This window comes from Octodon degus, unplaced genomic scaffold (assembly GCF_000260255.1).
Source record: "Octodon degus isolate 3935 unplaced genomic scaffold, OctDeg1.0 scaffold00032, whole genome shotgun sequence".
Classification (NCBI taxonomy): Eukaryota; Metazoa; Chordata; class Mammalia; order Rodentia; family Octodontidae; genus Octodon; species Octodon degus.
In genome coordinates, this window is record NW_004524608.1 from 5,491,313 (window position 1) to 5,513,564 (window position 22,252).

Below are 22,252 nucleotides of genomic sequence, written 5' to 3' on the forward strand. Positions count from 1 at the left end.
AAGAAAGAAAGAAAGAAAGAAAGAAAGAAAGAAAGAAAGAAAGAAAGAAGAAAGAAAGAAAGAAAGGAAAGAAAGAAAGAGAAAGAAAGAAAGAAAGAAAGAAAGAAAGAAAGAAAGAAAGAAAGAAAGAAAGAAAGAAAGAAAGAAAGATAGATTAGGATTGTGTCTTTTCTGGTTTGGCTTAAAAAAAATTTCTTTTTTTTTTGGTTTTGTTTTCCAAAATCATAACTGCAGGCTCAAAATGGATTCTCTGTACAGTGAGGGTTTAATTTTGCCAGCCACCCTGGCCTCTGCCCCATGTCTTCTCCCCTCTTCTCTGTGATGAAGTGCACAGGCTGTGGCAGCCACTCCTGGGCCCTGGCATGGGAGCGGCCTGCCCCTGCCCGTGCCCTAATAAGGGAATAAACACACTCCCGCGGGGGATGGGGGGGGCAGGCAGGCGACATGTTGCTGATTGAGGAGGATAAGGTGTGGCTTGGCAGGTACTTTGCTGGTTTGGCTAACTCCTGACCTGGCTTTTTCTCTTTTCACAGTTCAAGTTCTATAAAACAGACTGTTAAAAAAAAAAAATTCTTTTTTTTTTTTTTTCCCACAACTCTTTCGCTAAGCTTTGGCAATATTATCTTGACACAGTTTGTCCGTGATTGGAAAAGACAGGGACTGGGGTTAGATGAGGTTTTCAACCTTCAAGCAGTTGTTTTACAGATGAAAACCTCCCTGTCGCCTGGTGAGGAAGGTGGCATCAGACTCAGTCAAATTTGGGGGGGGGGACAGAACAAGGAACAGACTTCTGGATACATTTAAGCAATGATTTTTAAGTTATAAGGATTTATTTGCGCAGTGAATTGAGCACCCTTTAAAAAAAAAAAAAAAAAGGGAAAAAAGACCAAATGTCTGGCATTGGGGTCCTAAGAACAGATAGTCGTCGCTCCCCCTCTGCTAGTCTTGCCTGTGGCTTCTCCTGGTTTGCTCTGAATGACAGCACTGCCTTTTACTATAACTGCATTTGGCCCTGCATTCTAAGTCACTCCTCATGAATCACCTTCTCCACCTGGCTGCAGGCTGGACACGTGTGGGGAGCAGCCTGACTCGGATTCCCAGAAGCTTTGGTTTAATTGGTCTGGGGCACAGCACGGGCTTTGCCAGAACGTTTAAAACCTCCCTGAGGTGATTTTAATGTGGGTAAAATTAATAACTTTAAGATCCGCTACTCTGAATGCACCCTCTATTGTATCATCCACCTCCCTAAAGCACCACGGTCCTTTTCTTCCTGGCATTTTAAAATCTTTAAAGAAAATACAATATATATAAACAAGTTAGACAGGTTTCTTCGCAGGTTGGTAGATTCGGTCTAGTCGTTCAAAACCTCAACAGTAAGGGAATTGTGCTTTCAACCAAAATCACATGGGTACTGTTTAAATGTTACTTCCCATGCATGTAAGGAGAGAAATACTCTTGCCAAGCAGTGGAAAATAGTGTATCCATTTCAAAGTCGCAAATAATAAAGTGGTATTTTCAATATTTTTTACATCTTTGCAAGTTATTGATCACTTTATATTAAATTTAGTGAATAAATGACCCTTCCCATATCTCTTTTAATAATAAGCCAACTAAACATCCTTATAAGCCGGCCAAATAGCTCAGTGGATTAAAGCTCCTGCAAGCAGGCACAGGGGTCAGGGGTTCGATCCCTGGGCCTGCCGTGCCGGCCCCGCCCCCCCAGGGTGCACTGAGATGGCAATTGAGACTGGGCATGGTGGCGCGCACCTGTAATCCCAGCTCTTGGGAGGCTGTAAACAGGCGGATCACTACGAGTCCCGATCTAGTAGAGAGACCCCGAACACCCTGTAGACCCTTCCCTAAAATACAAAAAAAAAAATCCATATATTATAAAATCACTGTATCTCACATAGGATAATATAACCCAGGAACTGGAAAAAATAAAATTAGGACCACTCATCTTTAAAAACAATAGGCTATGAATATAGTACTCACATATTGGGGAGTTTTGAATTTGGAAGAATCATGAATTAGTAAGACTCATTACTAAGACAAGGAAGACACATTACTGTGGACTTTCCTAGTGAGTATTCCATTATTAAGGAAGAAGGCCATTTGGAAATTCAGGAGAGCAAGCGGCCCTGGAGAATTATCCCCAGAACATGGACAGGCAGGCAAAGAGCGATTACCCAGTGTGAGCATGTTGAGCAATAGAAGAAAAGAGCAGAGGGAAATACCCAATGAAAGACAAAGAAAACTACAAAACGGATGGTGGCAGAGAATTTCAAAGAGGAAGAAGGTGTGGCTCAGCTGAACGCATTCTGTGAGGTCAAATAAAATGGGGGTCCCCTTTACCGTGATTTCAAGTTCTCTTGATTTCAGATGCCATGATCACCTTTGGCCCAAAAATAAGCAGAAGTTTTCAGACATGCACAAAAGATGGAAAATGTTTTCTTGAAGCTTATAAAGAAGTCCAGGCTGGGGAGATAGCTCAGCGGTCTAAGCGCCTGCCTGGCAAGTGCAAGAACCCGAGTTCCGATCCCCATTACTGAATGCCAAGCCAGCCCCAGAACCCCACACGTGCGATGCTGGCCACCACAGAAACTGGGTGTAGTGGCACACATCTGTAATCCCAGTGCTGGGGAGGCTGAGGCAGGAGGATAACTAAGAGTCCAGCTGCATAGCAAGACCCTGTGCTAAATAAATGAATAGATTTTTTTTAAAAAAAATTTAAAGTCCAGAGCAAGGAAGAATGTGAACACACAACTCTTGCTTTCATGTAAAGGACTTGCCACTAACCCAGTTGGATTAAGAGACACATACCCACACTGAAATTTGTGACTGCTCACCTTGAGTAGTCTACAAATCATTACATGACCCTGAAAACATTTAAAATATTTTTGAGCCTTTTATCTTTATCTGTATACATAGATATTTCAAAGAATTTTCCTAAAGGATTTAAGGGGGAAAAAAGGACTTGAAAGATTTTCCCAACAGGGACAAGGAGAGACCAAAGCAAATGGTGAGCGTTTACATTTTTTGAAATGTTTCAGTAAAAGACACATTGTGATACATTACCCACAAGTACCCACCCCCTTATTTTATTTTATGTATTCAGGACAGGGTCTACAGGGTCTCACTACATAGATCAGACTTGTAATGGTTCTCCTGTTTTCAGCCTCCCAAATGCTGGGATCACACACGTGCACCACCACGCTCAGCATCTTAGTGAGCCCAGGGGGTGGGAGGGCAAGGCAGTCCAGGGATCGAACCCAGCTGCCGTGCTCTGCCTAAGCAGGCACTTTAGTCTGCTGAACTATCTGTCCAGCCCTCTTCTTTTTTTCCCTCCACCCCCTTATTTTAAACACACTTCTGCCATCATTCTTGCTACTTTCTGGAACATTCCAGAAATCCTCTTTCATGAGTATCTTTATTTGGAGTATGTTAGCTCTTTCAATGTCCTGAATTAATTCAGAATGTTCATTTTTCATGGTTATTTTGACTTTGGGAAAGAGCCAACACTCATTTGATGCCAGATTTGGAGAACTGAGAAGATGAGGACACACAGCAAAATTTTTATTCAGCAGAAATTTCCATAAATGTTTTGAATCCATTCAAAACAGCAAGGCAGTCACAAAAAAAAGACTCTTGAAAAAAAAAAAAAGGACCTTCAGAGCTGCTTCATGAAATGGCAAAAGCATGGGCTAAGTATGTTCAAAACAAAGGGTAATATTTGGAAGGAAACTGTCTTTTATTGAAATATTTTAGTTTTTATTTAAAGATACACTGTATTTTATCATGCCTCTTAAATAGCTTATAAATCTCAAATAATTTTCATGTGCTATATTGTAATTATTTTAATTCATTACTAGCTATTACTGTTTAAAACTTACTGGGCCCAATTGCTTTTTTTGGAGGAGGGGGTTCAGGGAATTGAACTCAGGACCTCAAGCTTGCCAGACAGTCAGTCACCTCGCAACTGGACGACCTCCCCAGACTCCAATTTCTAAATTAAATTTTATCACAGGGAAACAGTACGTTTTGGTGCTGCCTGTGGTTTCTGGCATCTCCAGAGTGTCTTAGAACCCGGTCCTACACATAGAGAGCACGACTGCGTGAAGGACCACTGAACCCTCCGTGTGTAGGTCCAGGGAACACATGCCCAGAATCCCACGTCTTTCTGGAGTCACAGGTACTCACACCTGGATTAAAACCACCACACAGAGACTATACCATGTTCTGAGATGTTTAACAACCAAACTGAACTGTCCTTCTGATATTTTGATCATATAAGCAAGAAGTAAAGTATGGAAATAGGTAAAATCACTCCCCTGCTCCAAGTTAAGTTCAGGTCGCGAAGTAGGTTAAAGTAATGCAAAACCCTAACTTGGAAATCAAACGTTCCAATGACCAGGCGGCTCAACCTACAGTAGAATTCATTACTGGGGCCATTTTAATGACACCTGTTGAATTACAGAACCACTATGGGCTAGAGCACATAAAAAAAATATTTCTAAGGAAACTGAATAAATCAAACGTATTTAGTTTACCTAGGTGAACTGCATTATTTTTTATTTGTACAGACATCTGAAAAAGCCTGAACCAACACTAGTCTTGATAGTAAAGAGAGAAAAACACAGAGAAATATAGGAAAATGCTCAAACGAAAATGATGGAGGAGGAGTTACAGAGGGGCAAGCATGAGCCTCAGAGTCGCAGGAAAGTGACAGCCGCTCTGCCCCCGAGCTGAGCCTTAGCTGGATAGTGAAAGAGACGAGCCACCTGCACGCACGCATGCACGCATGCACGTAGGAACACAGCGTGCGCACATGCGTTAGGTTGCTAAAAGCTACTTCTGCAGCTTTTCACAAGAATGAAATTGACCTGCGACAGCATTTCTTGCCCCGAAGAAATGGCCCATGTTCTGGGTGTGTTCGTTATCCTCCGAAGGTGCTGCTGCTCCGTGTTCTCAGGCCACCCGCCTTTCCCGAATGCAGTTACTAAAATGACCTCTTAAATACGTGCCGTACGCAAGGCTCCCTGGGGAGAGGGGCTAAGAGAGTATAAAACATGACTCATGCTTTCAACTAACGTGACAGGACAACAGCAAGAAAGCAATATGTGGAAAATACAATCCAAGAGATTTCACGGGAGAAATCAAGCCCCACGCAGTTGATTTCCAGGATGGAAGAGGATCGCGTCGGACGCACCTTGAGGGATGACAGGATCACATCATGTGACGGTGGGCAGGGGGCTGATGCTTCCCACGTAGAAGCAGGATCAAAGAATGCAAGGCAAGAGAACAAAATGAAGATGAAAGACAAAGGAATAAAGCGTTCGTTCCAGTTTGCCGTGCGCGATTAGGGACACGCATGCTCCCACCCCCGCGGGGAGGGGAGGCACAGGGCGTTCAGGACACGGTGACTCACCGCCGGCTGCTTACAGTGGGGTCTGGGACTGGACAGATGGGGAGGCTTGTCTCACTCAAACCAAACCAACCTTTAGGAAATAGACGTGCGGGCAGGCCTTCCACACAAGCTGCAGAAGGCGTGATCGGCCCCCCGTGTACGCCCACGCGAGGGCGCCAGCCAGAGGCCACGCGCGGTGCCGCCTCTGTGCACGGTGCATGTCCTCGCCCCCGCGCTTCCTCCCAGCAAAGTGGAGTGAGAGCGCCCGCAACTGCTTTTGTTTTTTTAAAAGTCAGCTCTAAAAAAAAAAAAATCAGTTCTATGGCGATCAGAGTGCTCCCCCAATCGTGAGGTTCCCCATGTGCTCACACACGCGCGCCGCCGTCACCACCATCAGATTTAGAAGAGTTTCATCGTCAGACAAAACTCATTTGGTTAGAAAAAAAAAAATCGTTTGGAAAATTTTTCCTTCCTCTTGTGATTTTGTTGTTGAGAAGGATGTAAACATGTAATCTATCAATACTTTGACATTTCACGTTGGAAACAACCTTTTAAATAACTACTAAGTGAAACATTTCAGTAGATTTTTGAACAATTATTAACAACAACAACAACAAAAACACTTTTGTGTACTTTTTTTGTTTGTTTTTGGCAGAACCGGGGATTGAACTCAGGCCCTTGCGCTTGCCAGAGAAGCACATATTCCACTGAACCATCTCCCCAGCCCTTTTTGCATACCTTTGAATGAACGACTGATTGACATAAATTTCCTAGGCAGATTGCAACATGGTTGATGTGGAGATTTAATATTCACATCATGCTTCAACATGCTACACCAATGATTTGTGCCTTCCATTTATACACACGCATATCTTAGGGGCTTTGTGGAAAATTACTAACTGCCAGAGTAAGCTGAACATGGAGCCAGACTTCCAGATTGATGTTAAACAAGATTTTCCTAGAATACTTTTATGAACACTGATAATCATTAAATACAGTTTTGTTTCACTGTCATTCTCTCCTTTCAAACTTCTATTTGCATTTCGTAATATCAATAGAAATTTAAATAGTACCACATGTATAAAATTTATAAATAAGTGTGCATCAATCAGTACATACACGTGTACAATACGGATGTTAGTGGTGCAGGCTCCACTTTTTCAATTGATAAGAGCACGCCATTAAAAGTTGTTTTAAAACCACAGGACACAGTGGAGTGGCAAAATTTGTGCGCTGGGTAAGTGCTCTCCTATTGCTCAGCTTCCCCCTGGAGTAGAAAACAATCACAGACAGTATGAAAATGATTGTGTCCCAGAGTGATTTTATTTATACAGACAGGGAGCAGGCTGGCCAGTCTCTGGCTGAGATCACAGAGGCTATTCATTAGTTTGCTGGTCACCCTAAGAAAGTGCTTATGTGAGAAAGACACTAAAGACCTGGCCAGTCATTGTTTTGTGATTCCTCTCCTAAGGAGCTTCATCTCTCAGATCCTGGGCTACCAGGGATCCCAATTGCAGGGCTTGAATGAATGGAGATGCATCTCCAGAAGGGCTTCTGCTTGTGTTCATCTATGATCCTAAGATCATGTTAACTTGTCCCAGAGATGGGTGATCTCAGTTGGGGTTCAGATTTAAGAGAAGTGGAAACCCTGGTTTTTGACTGTGTGAGTGTGAAATGAGTGCAGGAGAATGGAGGAGGTAGCAAGAACGGAAAGGTCAACAATTCCATTCTGAAAGATGAAAGTCCTAGACTGACTGGAGCAGAGGAATCCTCCGCGGTGCTACCGTTCTAAGTGACTGCACGATTTGCTGGGCTGGAGTCTCTTCTTGCAGCTAGGATTTAGGGAGCCCTTGATACTGCGTAGCTGGTGCTAATTTCTTTTCTTTCTTGAGGAAAGCTACAGAGTGAGATGAGCTATCTGTAGTGGTGATGAGAACCAGAGCATCCTTTATTTCTCCTGCCTCTTAGGCCTCCTTTCCACAGGGCCATCCATGGCTTTAGGAAGAGCCTCTGTCCTTAAGCTTTGTACAATGGTTGGTCTGCTCCTCCTGGGTGTGAACAGTTCTGTTTCTGCTTGCACCACGCACAATTAAAGCTCCGTGCATGCCGTTCCTGCCTCTAAGCCCCAGCCAGAATGAATTGTTTGCTTTTCCGTGTCCGTGTTTCCTGACTGTGCAGTCTTGCCATTTAAGCTGTGTATGGAGATCAAGCCTGTTCACCCCCTACCCACAGATCCTACCAGTGCTAAAAGGGCAATTTCAAAGACTCCCTCCTACACAAAACCTTCTCCCTTAGCTAGCTGTCTTCCTTCTTTAAAGTTTAAATTGCACCATCTATAAGTCTCCCGTAATTTTTATCACATTTAGGCTATCATATCTTTATACAGGTCTCAGCTTCCCTGCCAGTGCATAAGCTCCGTGCCTGGGATTTATTCATTTTGGCTTCTGCCTCAAGGGCTTGAACACAGCACATGATGTATGACTGATGAATGGGTGTGACAATGCCAGCTCCCTGGCTGTCAGTTGTCTTCAAGAGTACTAAGCCTGACCAGGCAGCATCTCCCTGCTAAGTCACGGCTCTGCTCTGATCTCTGCCACTTCACCCACTCCTCTTCAGTATCCAGGGCTGCAGGCATCCTCCATCCCTCCCAAGGCTCACACCCTGGAGTCCACCTGAGCTGCATGAGCCATCCTTTTTCCAAGATGAGGCTCCACATGGATCAGTGGCTTGGTCTGAGAGAGAAATGTACACAAGATTAGAAACCCATAAACTGAGGCTACGCTATGAGTTTATACCTGTAATGAGATCATACATTACAGTCTTCTGCATGCTGAAGCAGTTCCTCCTGTGTCAGGTAGTAGTTTGAAAGGATTCACAATTGCATTCGTCCCCAGTAAGAAGAGAGCAGAGCTTTCTCTGATAATCTATTGTTGAGCAGAAACATACTGATCCAGCGTGGATAACATCAAGTCTTATGCATGCTACCAAGAATGTCTCTCTGATAGCCATGTCTCAGAGACCTAGATTTCTGAGTCTAAAGCTTTTGGTGAGCTCTTATTCAGTCAGCATGCTTTGAATGATTGGTTATTTAATGCTGCTACTTTATCTGTTAAAACATTTGCATTTTAGAGGGTTCCTCTACTTTCTCTATGTTTTTAAACATGGAGATAGGTTTTATTGGGCTTTGTTCAGGCTCTTTTTTACCAAATCATAGTGGGCACCTGCTTTTCTCCCTCTATGTTGAGCAGATCCAGTGTTGGGTAACATTTCCCCTTGCAGGATGTGGACCCCTTAATAGCAGAGAAGACTCCTTCACTTCCTTTCCCAACAGTAGGGAAGCTTGACCCATGAGCAGTGGTTGGCTGCCAAGTCCCCGGCAAGAAATAGCGTTCTTTCCAAAGGCCCAAACATGCAGGATGTGTCCCTTCATTTTCCATTTCCTGTCTGCAGTCAAGGTCTGTCCTTCACTTGTAAACAAAGCTGTGCATTTCCAGCACGTGGAGGGTGGACAGGGGAAGCTAGATGAGCTTGTGGAATTTCTCTGGGTCAGAGACATCAAGCCCCCCAAGGGTGCTTTCTTGTTAGCACACCAGTCACTTCCTTTGCCAGCAGCACTGGAAACAACACCCCAGTGTCACATCTGTCAGTCGGTTAGAGCGTTCTGTCTCTGAAGAAGAAGAAATCAAGGACTCAGGGGATGAAGCCAGGGGAGGTTGTGCCACCCGAATAGAGGAAGCTGGGAAGGAGGAAATGAATAGTAAATCTTTTTCCGATTAAGAAAAATGAGAATGGAGGCAGAAAAGCTCCAGAGGGTACTTTTCGGGGAGGGAAGGATCATAAAAGCCTGTTACAAAAATCCATTACCCATAAATTTCCCCACATGTAAGCACAGCCTGTGTGGAGAGGATGCTGGGAATCCACTCAGCTGACACAGGATATGCGACTTGACTTGGCCATGCCCACAGGCTCTGTGCCTTTCCACCAGCGTGGCTGCAAGAGCACTTTCCCTTATGGGGATTCCCTTTAATTAGTCACAGGCTTATAGTCTCCACCTACAGACATCTTGTTTTCATTTTTCCAGTTACTTTATTTCTTTTGTCAGATGTTTACCAATGCGATAGTGGTATGATAATTTGAAGCTCAAATTCTATAATGTTCTTGACTTGCGTCCTGCATCACACAATTATTTCAAATTTGAGCCAAGACTGAAGCCTTATTTTATTGGAACAGGGTCTTCATAAATTGCTAAAATGCCCAGGGTTGGCTCAAACTTGCTGCTGTTTTACCTCAGCCTCCCAGACGGCTGGGATTACAGGGATTGCCCCTACTCCCACCTTAAAACTGAAGCTTTAGACCACTGTAAGTGTAAAATAGCCACGAATCTGTAATCTTGAGGATGAGAATGGAAATTTGAAATGAAAATGAGAATGGAAATTTATAAACTTGAGAATGAGAATGGAATCTTGAGGATGAGTTTGTAATTTGAGGATGATAATAGAAACTTCTGTTTCTAGGAAGTTGCGTTCAATTGTCAAATGCAGTTGCATCCAAGTTGGCTGGTGGAGCATGGGGCTCTCCCAAAACTTTTATGGAGCAAGTGTTGATTAGTTGAACATCAAGGTCTAGAAAGACCTGGCAAAACAATGCTGCCAGCCTTTGACCCTTGGGTCTAACTTGCTTTCTTATATTTTACTTTTAAAAAATTAACTGAACCAAATGTTCATTACCCATATATTGTGTATATTATAGCAGAATTGTTCTTTAATAGATATGGCAGCCATAGAACATCCTCAACTAGTTTTTACAATTGTTTAAAAAAAAATTTTTTTAACATATTTGGTAGAGGGTCCCACTGTGCAGCTCCTACTTGTAGTGATCCTCCTGTTTTCAGCCTTCCCAGCACTGGAATTACAGGCAAGCACCACCACATCTGAACTCCGTCTCTGGCTCAGTGCACCTTGGGGGCAGGGCCAGCAGGGCATACTGGACTGGGGATCAAATCCTTGTCTCTGCACTTGCCAAAGCAGGTGCATAGTCTACTGAGCTAACTCACCAGCCCTTGAAAATATGTTTTAAAAGCCTAAGATCATTAAAATTCATGTTTTCACATTTAATGTATTCATATTTATTTGAAATGCACTCAAGAAGTTTATTCCTTATTTAAGATTCTTACTATACGCTGAATGATTGGGAATGTAGAAAAGATAGTATTTTTTTTCTTTTCTTTTCTTTTTTTTTTCCAGTACCGGGGGTTGAACTCAGGACCCAGTACTTGCCAGACAAACACTTATTCTACTTAGCTATCTCCCCAGCCCTGAAAAGACAGTATTTATAAGGGCCAGCCTGATAGCTCAGCGGACTAAAGCTCCTGCTTAGGCAGAGGATAGCACCTGGGGTCCGATACCTGACATACCATGTTAGCCCTGCCCCTGGGGCGAGCTGAGACATTGATTGAGACTGGGCATGGTGGCACATGCCTGTATTCCCAGCGCTTAGGAGGCTGAAAATAGGAGGATCAGTATGAGTCCAATCTACATAGTGAGACCCTGGAGACCCTATATCCCCTGTACTAAATGCATTTAAAAAAGACAGTATTTATGTAAACAGAGATAATAAGTGAGCTCATTGCATTAGTCACATTTAAACTAGCTGAATCTTCACTAAAATAGAAATTGAGAAAGGTGTTTGGACAGTTTTATCTTAATTATATCTCTTCTTCCTATAAAATCATTTCAACCAAAATTTCACTAAAGTAACCAAGTGAACAGCAATATACGTCTTCTCCACATCACTCTTTCTATACCTATTCTTTAAAAATATTTAAAACTTAAAGGCCATGCATGCTAGTGTATATCTGTAATCCCTGCACGCAAGAGGCTGAGGTAGGAGGACTGCCCCAGATTCGAGGCCCATGTGAGTTGAAGGCCAGCCAAAAGTACATAGTGAGCCCATCTCAGGTAGACAGATAGATCGATAGATATCAAAAAGTAGATATTTCCTGTTGATCTGTTTGCTCTTGGACAAGACCATTCTAGACCATTCTAGAATCTCCTATAACTCAGAATCAGAATCAAAACTCTTGGTCCCTTTCTCTCCATGATCAAACAGATATGATACCTTGGCTGGACAAGATGTTGTAGCCATAACAGTGTAACAACTAGCCTGTGTCAGAAGACACAAGATGTTTCTCACTGTTTCATATGCTGAAGCACATTTTTCCCATCACAGTCTGTGTTTAAGAACCTGTGTGATTATGGGATGTCCTGACTGTGTAAGGAAATGATAGGTTGGCAGCAGTAGTTTATGAGAACATAAACAAGAATGCTAAAATTTGCAACCACACAATGTTTTATGATTGAGAAATCAAATGTATGGTCAGTGTACAAATGTAATGACTCAAATGTGGTTGTGTATAAAAAGACGGGGTGGTGGAGGGCAAACAAATGAAGTAAAAGAAACATACATCTCCTCCTGAGTAATCTTCCTTGAAACAACATATCTTTGTGTATCTTCACCCCAGTAAAGGGCACAGCAATGATCTCTAATTTGACATGATGCATCTTTACCTTCCCTCTCACCAAAAAAAGAGATCCTTTAAATCCAGGAGTGTTTCTTTCACTATTGGCTATTAATGAATCGCTAAACATACTGTGTGTTGTTTGCTTGCTTGGTACTTTTAAGGACACTAAGGAAAATCTTCTGAGTTGGACTCTGTGCATTAGGTGAAACCACAACATTTTGCAGGCACCACCAATAAATAAAATTATATTTAAGAGCCTGGAATGTATCTATAAACTTACTTTAACCTTCAAACACAATGTAAGTGTACTGGGCAAATATGACTCACTTCAGTAGCTCTGGGTTTTTCCTCCTGATGACAGCATGGCCTGATATTTTGCTAAGAGCATTTGAAAAGTTTAGGGTTGACTGACTGTATTTAGAAAATATGCTTGCATTTCACATCAGGAAAGAAAATCCCTGGGGATTTGGTATATGATAAAGGATAATAAAAATATGTATGAATCATTTTTGCCTACACATAGCTGATGGACATATTTTCAACACATATGAGGTTTTGTCTTTAAATTGGATTCCATATTAAGTCCACTGGTGATGAGAGCGTTAATAACAATGGCAAATAGAAGGAGGAGGAGGAATAGGAAAAAACAACACAAAGCCCAAAATGTCTATCAATCAGAGAATGATTAATAAACTATGAATTCCTATTCAGTAGGTGGCAAAAATAAGCTATCATTTAGCAAACTGAATTTTGACAAGTCATGAAACATGTTACTGCATTTTTAAAATTGAAAAATGATAGTTCTCTCATACATACTGTATATGTAATATATATATATATCATATATATATGATAGCAAGATTGCAAGCCCAAACTTAATTTACCTATTTCTTTATCAATTTCTCAAAGCAGTACTGTGACTATCATACTCTAATTAAATGCATATTTGCTATAGGCTGTACTGTATTTACTTTTCTGTCTCTCTGGGTGATTAATGCTCAAAAACATATAAAATCAGCCCCATAAGGGCTGACCAGATAGCTCAGCAGATTAAAGTGCCTGCTTAGGCAAATGCAGAGGCCCATGTTCAATCCCTGGCCTGCCATGCCAGCCCCATCCCCTGGAACTGCCAAGACAGCAAATGAGACTGGGCATGGTGAGGTGTGCCTATAATCCCCGCACCTGGAAGGCTGAAAAGAGGAGGATCACTACGAGTCTGATCTACGTAGTAAGACCCTGTAGACCCTGTACTAAATACATTAAAAATAAATAAATAAATAAATAAATAAATAAATAAATACAAATAAAATAATCCCAATAAAAATGGTTATTGTTTATTAATTTTTTAAACAGAGTTTTCTGCTACGAGATCTTCCTCTGTTAATAAAATGTTATTGTCAGTCTTTTACTTGAAAACCATAAAGAGCATATTCTGAAGTCTCAGATCAGAAAATTAGCAGGATGGGGGATAAGATCAAAATGAAAGGAAGCAAGGACAACTTCTTCAAACTATGAGGAACAGGAAGTAAAATTATCATAAGAATTTTGCTAGTGTGGCACAAGCCAGGAGAAATATGGCGCTTGATGGGGAGTATGGGACAAGGGGGTGCTCGGGCAGGAGGACAATGGATGTATGGCTGGAGAACCCCAGCGAGGTCTTTCGTTTAGAGTGCATTTAGACCTCACCCACCCCAGTGTAAAGGCTCTGACTTCTCAATAATGTTCCTCTTTTCTAGGCCTTTAATCTTTTTCTTTATGTGAATTTTATATCTAAAAGGCCCAGAATATAACATGGTCATCCCGTTAGCTGACTATTGAGACAGCAGAGCTCTGGTGTTGAGGGTCTGAGGTAGTTTCTGCTAAGGCCACAGCAATGAGCAAGGGCTTTCCTATTACACGGATCTGGTTTTTCATAGCACGTAACACAAAAGCCTTTAGTGAAGCAATAGCTCTGGGAATGGAAGAAGAGACAGTCCTCTCTACTTCTTCCAATCACTGACACAAATCAGACAGCATCATGTAATGGTAACGGACTCTTGAGATTGTTTGTGCTTAGTCATAGGTGAGTACATGCGTGCATGAGAACGCACACAATGGATATTCTTTCTCCCAAATATCCAACCGGCCATCATGCTGTCTGCAACATGGACCTTCCTACCGAAAGGTGGATCTGCCCTTATGAGTGTGTGTGGCACAAGATGAGCAGAGGCGGGAAGAACAGAGAGTGCTCCATCATAAATCCTCTTAGGACCAGCATGGAAAGGAAGTTCATGGAATTTGATCAAATGTCTTATTTAATAGACAGTTGCTTAGTAGATTACTTGTGGGTTACAAGACTTTTAAAAAGACAGATGACAATAAACTGTGTTGATGAAGACTATTTAAAACAATTCAGCTGTCTTAGATAATTCAGAGGAACTCTGAGACCCTCCACAGTCTCTGCATCCTCTGGAAACATCTATCAAACTGTAGAATACATACAAGCTAGTTAATACTGGCATCTTCTGAATTTTCATGGAAAGAAAATTGGATTGTTTAGTTTTTATTGCAGTCCAGTGCTTAGTTAGGTGGAATGGTCAGTGACATTTCAAATAGGTGTAAGTTGGTTGTGAAAAGTCAGAAACATTAGCTCTTTGTCTTTAACTAGAACATAATGCAAAGCTTGTACTGTCAGTTGGATAAATATCTACTTGTCTGTCTTTTTGGACAAATTCTTCTTATGGTGAAATTAGCATTCCTGTGTATTGGTAGTGTTGAATATCTGTCTCTAGGGCAGTTTATCAATGCCTATCAAATGTCTTCAAAATATTTATAAATTCAAGGAATTCTAACTTTTGAGAAATTTTCCTAAATAAGTGTGCACATGGTAAAACAGTGTCTTTTGCAGCATTGTTTATAAGACCATAAAATTGAAAAACAATCTTAAATGTCCAGCAGTAGCAAATTGGTTGAATTATAGTAGATCTATATAATTACCGTGTGTGTATATATCCATAAAATACTGTTTTTGTTGACATTATAGTGTTAATATGTTAAATAATAAATAAGGTAAATGTATTATTATATTATAAATACAATATAATAGTATTATATTATGAATTAAATATAATATTATTATATTATAAATTATGGAAAGACCATTATCCACTTTATAAAATGCAAATATCTATGAGTACACAGAGAAAGGTCCTACAGGATATGTCATATGTTCATCATAGTCATAGCTGGATGGTAGGTTTCAGCGGAGAAGACATTCTACTTTTTGCCTGTATATATGTTTTGTGTTGTCTGGCTTTTTAAAATGATTTGTTACTTTTAGGGGGAAAATGAAAATTTTCAATCTTTAAACAAAAAAGTAATAAACTTGTGATATAAAAACGAAGAATAAGGTGCTTTGAGAAATGCCTAAGAGCTCAGGAGGTGTAGTTTGCTTTGCATGCTCTGGGTTAGAGTTTCTCAGCAGAGAAATACACATCAAGTCACTGGCATGGACAGTTTCATTTATGAAGTGTTCAATCAACTGTTAATGCTCTTGAGGCGGCAACAAAGCAGGTCACAGTTAGCCCTTTTCTAATACTGTTCTTAAAAGATGTAGACAGTCTTTACATCTTTTTTTTTCTTGGTATTAACAAAAGAGCTTTACAAATTTGCCTCTGGAACTGTGTATCTTAGGAAAAGTCCTTTCGGGGCAGGGACTGTCAATAAACCTTAAGCTACAATAAGTAAGAAGAGACAAGGGGCAGGATCCAGTTGTTCAGTTCATTCTGCTGATGAGAAATCTAAGAGAAGGAAAGGTTAAGTATCACCTGGCTGAAGTGGCAAATCTAGTCCAGGTCAGAGGCAAAAGCTAGCAACACCTGGCCCCCAGGCTCACTGGGAATGTGGAAGGGGAAAAATAGAAAATCTCAGTTTTTCAAATGCACTGGCAAATGAGGTCTTAAAATCACATTGCCATAGGAGAAAGGAGTGTTGCTTTGACTTAAGGATGCCCCACATGGAGATTTTGTGTCTCTGATTGTCCTGAAAGAAAGGTCCCAACTAACAGCTGTGACCTCAAGAGCTGACCCAGAGAGATAAAAGAAGAAATTAAGACTTTCTGTTTGATTAGCTTGGGAAGCAGTAATAAGGACTTATTCCCTCTGCCATGGTGAAAGCTGTCTACTGATTAATAATCCAAAAGACTATTAAGCCAAAACTCTAAAGGTCGAAGCCAAATCACTGGGAAGAGCTTGTAACTGCAAACTGTGATGTGAGTTGAGTCATGTCATAATGTCACCTCAAACTCAGTCTAAACTTGAACTCATCTTTCCTCACAGTGTAGCTCCCTAAGTAAACTTTCCTACTAACAACCAAATACTGCAGTTTAGAAAACTTCTTAATAACATATCCATCATATCTTGCATTGTCAGACACAGGCAAGGAAATTTATCTCTTGAGTAATCAAGGGCCACACATTCTTGAGTGATAAATTCTGGAAATCAAGTTTCCCTTTCTTTTTTTCTTTTATAAAAATCTTTTTAATTAATTTATTTGGTTCAGGGTCTTGCTACGCAGCTCCAATTCATAATGATCTGCCTGTCTCAGCCTCCCCAACACTGGGATTACAGACATGTGCCACCATGCCCAGTTTGGGGTTCTGGGGCCAGCACAGCATGCAACACCAGGTATCAAACCTGGGTCCTTGCACTTGCCAGGAAGGTGCTTAGACTGCTGAGCTATCTCTCCAGCCCTGGACACCAACTTTTCTAAGTCCTGATCTAGTTATCCATTAACTCCTCCTCACTGCCTTTCTCTCCATATTTGTGGAAAATTACCAATCCATTTTATAGAATGACTAAATGATCCTTTCTTTGTATTGGCATTTGAGGACTGCACACAAGCAGATTTTAGTAATATGAAGTCAAATCTTCTGAAGTAACAAAGAGCAAACCAACCTCTAAATTTTTTTAATCTTGTGTTTTCTAACCTATGTAGGTGAAAACATTTGGAGCGTTTTTATTATTAAAGTCAAAAGTTGACATAAATGAAATAGAGTCCTAGAGCCAAGCCTAAGAATGCCCAGTTTACAAATTTAATGCGAGCAAGCCACAGTGGGTCATATGATAGGACTGGTTGTCAGTGTCAGTTGTATGGTTCTGATGTTTGGCTGTCTCAACTGAAAAGTTATTTGGCTTTATAGCGATGTAAAAATTATCCACATATTTTACACACCTTCCATACAACGATGTACCTTCTGTTACCAATCTGTGCTATACACTTTAAAGTTTACTAAGAGAGTAGATCTCATGTGAAGAATTTGCACTACAATTTTAGAAAGGATTATTAATATGAAACACACACATATCTGGGTTTCTATTTGCCCATCTGTAAGATTATAACAAAAACACTTCAACTTTGCAAGATGAACAGCGGGCCTCTTCAAGGCAACCTCACCCCCATCGTTTCATGCCCATGGTCCCTTCCAAGAGCCTGCCCTAGGCCAGCAGCTCTACCCAACACTCCTGGCATTCTGTATCTGGCCAGCAGCAGTTGAGCTAGCCATGCAGGCTGTTTCCTTTTGGCTTTGGGTATCTGTTGTTCTACAGCCCCAATTCTTCATTTGGAAATAAGTATTAGGGGAAACATTTCTAGCACAGTAATATGGATTGTATGTTTTCCCCAAATAGGCATTTGCTTCAGATGAAAGTATAAAAAACAAATAAAGAGTACTCAAGGGAACCCCTCTATGGCTCTTCTACCTACTTCAGCCCTTGGGATTCCAGCTAAATACACCTGCAGTGGCTGCTGTGCCCACTGTACGGGTGATGGGATATCAAAGGATGTTTTAGGGGAGACTGTGTGCATAGGGTGGGCTGCCCCCTCTTCACAAGGCACTGACTTTGCCAGTGACTTGCTTTGTTTGTTTGTTTTGAGGTCTTGTTTTTTTTGTGTTTGGTACCAGGAATTGAACTCAGGACCTTGTGCTCACCAGGCAGGCACCGTGCCACTGAGCTGGACCCAGGCCAAGCCACTGACTTTGAAGTGCCTAGTAATTGTCACTAACATCCCCTATCACCAGTGTGAAAAACAAAATCCAACCAAAGATATCCTGCTATTGATTTTAAGCCACTTGGGTTTACTAAGACCAAATTCTTGATTTGGTAGCATAACTTGATTTTTTTCTGGTCTTTGTGACGTCGCCCACACGATAGCTTACTATTTTAGGTTATTTTAAGTAATATGAATATTTTAGTAATATGAAGTCAGATTTTCTGAAGTAGCAAAGGACAAACCAACCTTTAAATTTTTTAATCTTGTATTTTATAACCTATGTAGGTGGCTAAGAAATATTTTTTAAGAAAATTTTTTAAGAAATATTTTTTCTTAAGTATTTTTAAGAAATGTTTTTATTATTGAAGTCTAATACTTCAGGGTTGTGCTTCCAAGTCTTGTATGTGATAATCAGCTTAGTAAAGAAATCTTAATGTGCTCACCCAGGGTCTCCCAGCACAGCCTCTTCTTGTGTACATTGTGTAGCTTCCGCTATTTGGTCCTTGTAAGTTACCCTCTGCAGTTATCGGATTCATACTTTTCAAATACTCAGGAGTTTGAGATCTAGTCAAGTGCGCCTCCAGACTTGGGCCATCCTGCTAGAACTGTGCGGTTCATTAATAGCCGAGTTCAGAAAAGAGAGAAGCCCCCCACCCACCCACCCCCAGAAGTCGGTGCAAACAGCTGGCTGTGGTTGGTGCTCAGGGTTTGTCTTTATGATGTTGCAGAATCGCCTATCAGAGAAACGATGATGATGAGGAAGAAGCAGCCCGGGAACGGCGCCGCCGAGCGCGGCAGGAAAGGCTGCGGCAGAAGCAAGAGGAGGAGTCCTTGGGCCAGGTGACCGAGCAACTGGAGGCCCACGCCCAGAACAGGTACTGTGCTCTGCAGAGCGGGCGGTCTCCCTGTCCCGTGGAATTTGGCAGTCAATGCTTCCTTTCCAACCCAACTTGCCCCTTTATCGATCTTACTGGTTCCTTTGTGACCACTTTGGGCAGTAGATCAGACTGGACGACTGAGCTGATGTGGACTTTAGGTACCACTATACCCTACCCAGAAACACAAACTAGAAATCTTGTCCCTCAGGGGGTGTAGCTCGGAATTGGGGAGCATTGCAAACGAGACCCAGGTATGATCTCTGGGCTTCATCTGAATCCCAACATCACCTTTCACTAAGTGGAAATAAAAACTGTACCTTCCTTCATCGAAGGCTATTAAGTAATTCTGAAATTGTGTGACAACACATGTACAAGGCACAGGTCCTTCCGCATGGCCCCCACTCAGTAAATGTCACTGTCGTCAGAGCCTGACAGAGGAGAACAAGATTTGGCGACTGTGTATTTTTAAGCTGAAAGATGAGGAACAGAAAAAAAAAAAGTTTTTTTTTACATGACATTCCGAGGCTTTTCCTGACTCTAGTTATTTGTGGGGAGTCAACAATAGCTTGAAAAGATAAAAAACTGGTCTATCATTTTCTCCTGTTAGTCTTGTTTCTACTTGGGTTTTCTTCTGCTTTCCTATTTTATACTTAGCTATTTCATGATGTTAATTGAATTCAAGATTCTTTTTTCACAAAAACATGTTTAGGTCTATGAATACATGGCTTATCTCTGACATACTAATTGGCTACAAAATGTCATATTCTCCTTGTGGCTGTACAGCTGTAATTAGCCCATAATATTTGATGATTGCTGCCATGATTTATAAAGCATTAAAGAAAAATTTAATGGAATCTGCTATCACCCTGGAATTCTGTGTAACTTTTTAAAAATTATTGCAATTCAATTGATCGCAGAGCCTCGTGTGTGTACTTTTCCCCTTAAATTCCAAAGTCTTTATCATTTTACGGACATTTAATCCTCAGACATCTATTCCATGGTGACAGAATCCTGCAGCAATGGCTAAAACCGAGAAGGCTTAAAAATCTAAGCTTTGCCTTGCTGTGTTCTGTTGTTTAATATGAAATGTGTTTTTCCAAAATTAAATGAACTTGAACATCAAAAGGGCCAAGTTCGGTATGAGCTATGAAATTCGATGGCATTTCTAAACATTGCAAGAAACACGCTTTCAATTCTGGTCTCAGCTCTGATATCGCATGGCTGGTTGTTTTCTGCCAAGAGAGACCAATACTCCTGGCCCAGGGAAGGTCCCGCATCCCACAAGAGAGAGGGGGATGATGGACATGGTACAGTTTGGGTTTTTAGAGATTTTCTTGCCTTTTATTTTAATCAGCATTAAATTTAACCTTTATTCACAGCAGAAAAAAACACAAGAAGCCCTTTGTTCATGAAAATCTTGTCAAGGAAGGTACATAGTAGACACATTAGTTAAGACAATGCTGCTGCTATGACAATAAGCCCTTCAATTTTATGAACTTGAAACAATAACTCCTAGGGGTTCAATGCAGGTATTTCTGTCTAGTAGGTGGAACCAGTTACCTATCTGCCTTCCTTGTGTGACTCTGGCAACCCTGTAGGAGGGTGGAGTCTTCTAATCTAGGCCACAGACAGAGACAGGGAGGACAGAGAGTGCTGCTGTGCTTCTTCGTTGCCTTGGTCTACTCACATTTCAACAGCCACTGTTTGTCCTGTAGTCCTGCAAGGAAGCAGAGAGGTAGGAAATGGAATCCTAATTGGCCCTCACCTACCTCCATGACTGTGGAAAGAGGAACATGAATTGTGAGAGAGACACTCTGATGTCTCTCTGTCTCTTGGGGTTGGTTCACTGGCATGGTCATAGAACCTGCACATGGAAATACGCATGTTCTTTCCACCTCAGATTGTACCATTCCAGATCAGGAACTGTGTACCACCTGGTGACCTGTCAGAATACTACAAAACCCTGCAGGCATTCCCTCTTTGCTTTGATTCAGTCCTTGTCTCAGTTTGAGGTCCCAAAGAAGCAGATAATAAAACAAAGATTTGGGCACACGAGGTTATTTATTGGTGTTTTAAAATAGTTTTACATTTTTATTAGCACATGTGTGCTGTACAGGTCATTTATTTGGAAAGTGAGCTCAGGAAACACTGGAGGGATGTAGGGCAGTGAGACAGGGAAGGAAAAGCAGCCAAATACAAGTGTTGACAAGCAAGGTACTTCAATGGGCATCTGGAACCTGCTGCCACTGGGAATACTACGAGCCTATGTGGAACATGTACCTCCCTGTTCTCCAGCTCAGAGGCAAAGGGACACCTTGATGCTCAATTTCAGTTTGAAGGATGCGCTAGGTGCCATGCATACCCAAAGCATGGCCAGCATGTTGAGAACCTGTGTGGGGTTCATTAAAACCCGGGTAGGTGAGTACAGAAATGGCCCCCAGAAGAGCATGTGGATAGAGATTCCTGGTGTCTGTGCTCTGCTCTTGGGCAGCCCTGGCTGTGACTGTCACTGGTGATGAACCAGCAAGCTGTGTTTGATGTCATTCTTTCTGTTGTACAGTGTCCCTGATGAGGAGGCCAAGCCAACCACCATGAACACTCAGGCAGAAGGTGATGAGGAAGCTGCATTACTGGAGCGTCTGGCTCGGAGAGAAGAAAGACGCCAAAAGCGCCTTCAGGAAGCCCTCGAGCGGCAGAAGGAGTTTGATCCCACAATGACAGACTCCAGTCTGTCACTGCCAAGCCAAAGAATGCAGAACAACCTAGAAGAAAATGAGACTGCCGAGAAGGAAGAGAAAAGGAAGAGTCATCGAGAAAGATACGAGATGGAAGAAACAGAAGTTGTCACCAAGTCCTACCAGAAAAATGACTGGCAGGATGCTGAAGACAAAAAGAAAGCAGAAAAAGAAAAGGAGGAAGAGGAAGATGAGAAGACAAAGCAAGGGAGCATTGGAGAAAACCAGGTAGAGGCGATGGTAGAAGAGAAAACAGCAGAGGCTCAAGAGGAAACGGTGGTAATGGTGTTGAATAATGGGCAGGCTAGTGCAGAAGAGTCTACACTAGAGGAAGAGAGGGACCAAGGCTCAGGCGAGGCTTCTCATAATGAAAAGATGGAAGAGGAAGAAAGAGAAAGAGCTGAGGCAGAGAGGCTAAGGTTGGAAACAGAAGAAAGAGAAAGAATTAAAGCTGAGCAAGAAAAAAAGATAGCAGAAGAGAGAGAAAGAATCGAAGCAGAAGAAAAAGCAGCTGTATTACAAAGGGAAAGGAAGGAGGCAGAGGAGAGGGAGAGGATCCAGGAGGAAGAGAGAAGGGCTGAGGAGGAGAGGAGGGCCGCAGAGGAGAGGAGAGCCGCGGAGGAGAGGAGGGCCGCGGAGGAGAGGAGGGCCGCGGAGGAGAGGAGGGCCGCGGAGGAGAGGA

At 41.9% G+C, this 22,252-nt stretch overlaps 1 protein-coding gene across 6 annotated transcripts in view; it reads left to right on the plus strand.

The window, feature by feature from the left end:
• Cald1 (caldesmon 1) overlaps window positions 1-22,252 on the plus strand; it is a 202,237-nt gene that overhangs the window by 140,722 nt on the left and 39,263 nt on the right. For 5 of the 6 annotated variants that reach the window (XM_023713558.1, XM_023713561.1, XM_023713560.1 and 2 more), the window contains 2 exons: window positions 18,686-18,832; window positions 21,396-21,798. In XM_023713558.1, the coding sequence (XP_023569326.1) occupies window positions 18,686-18,832; window positions 21,396-21,798 (550 nt within the window). Of the gene's footprint in view, window positions 1-18,685; window positions 18,833-21,395; window positions 22,219-22,252 lie in introns of all 6 variants that reach the window. The other variant, XM_023713563.1, reaches the window with a different exon arrangement.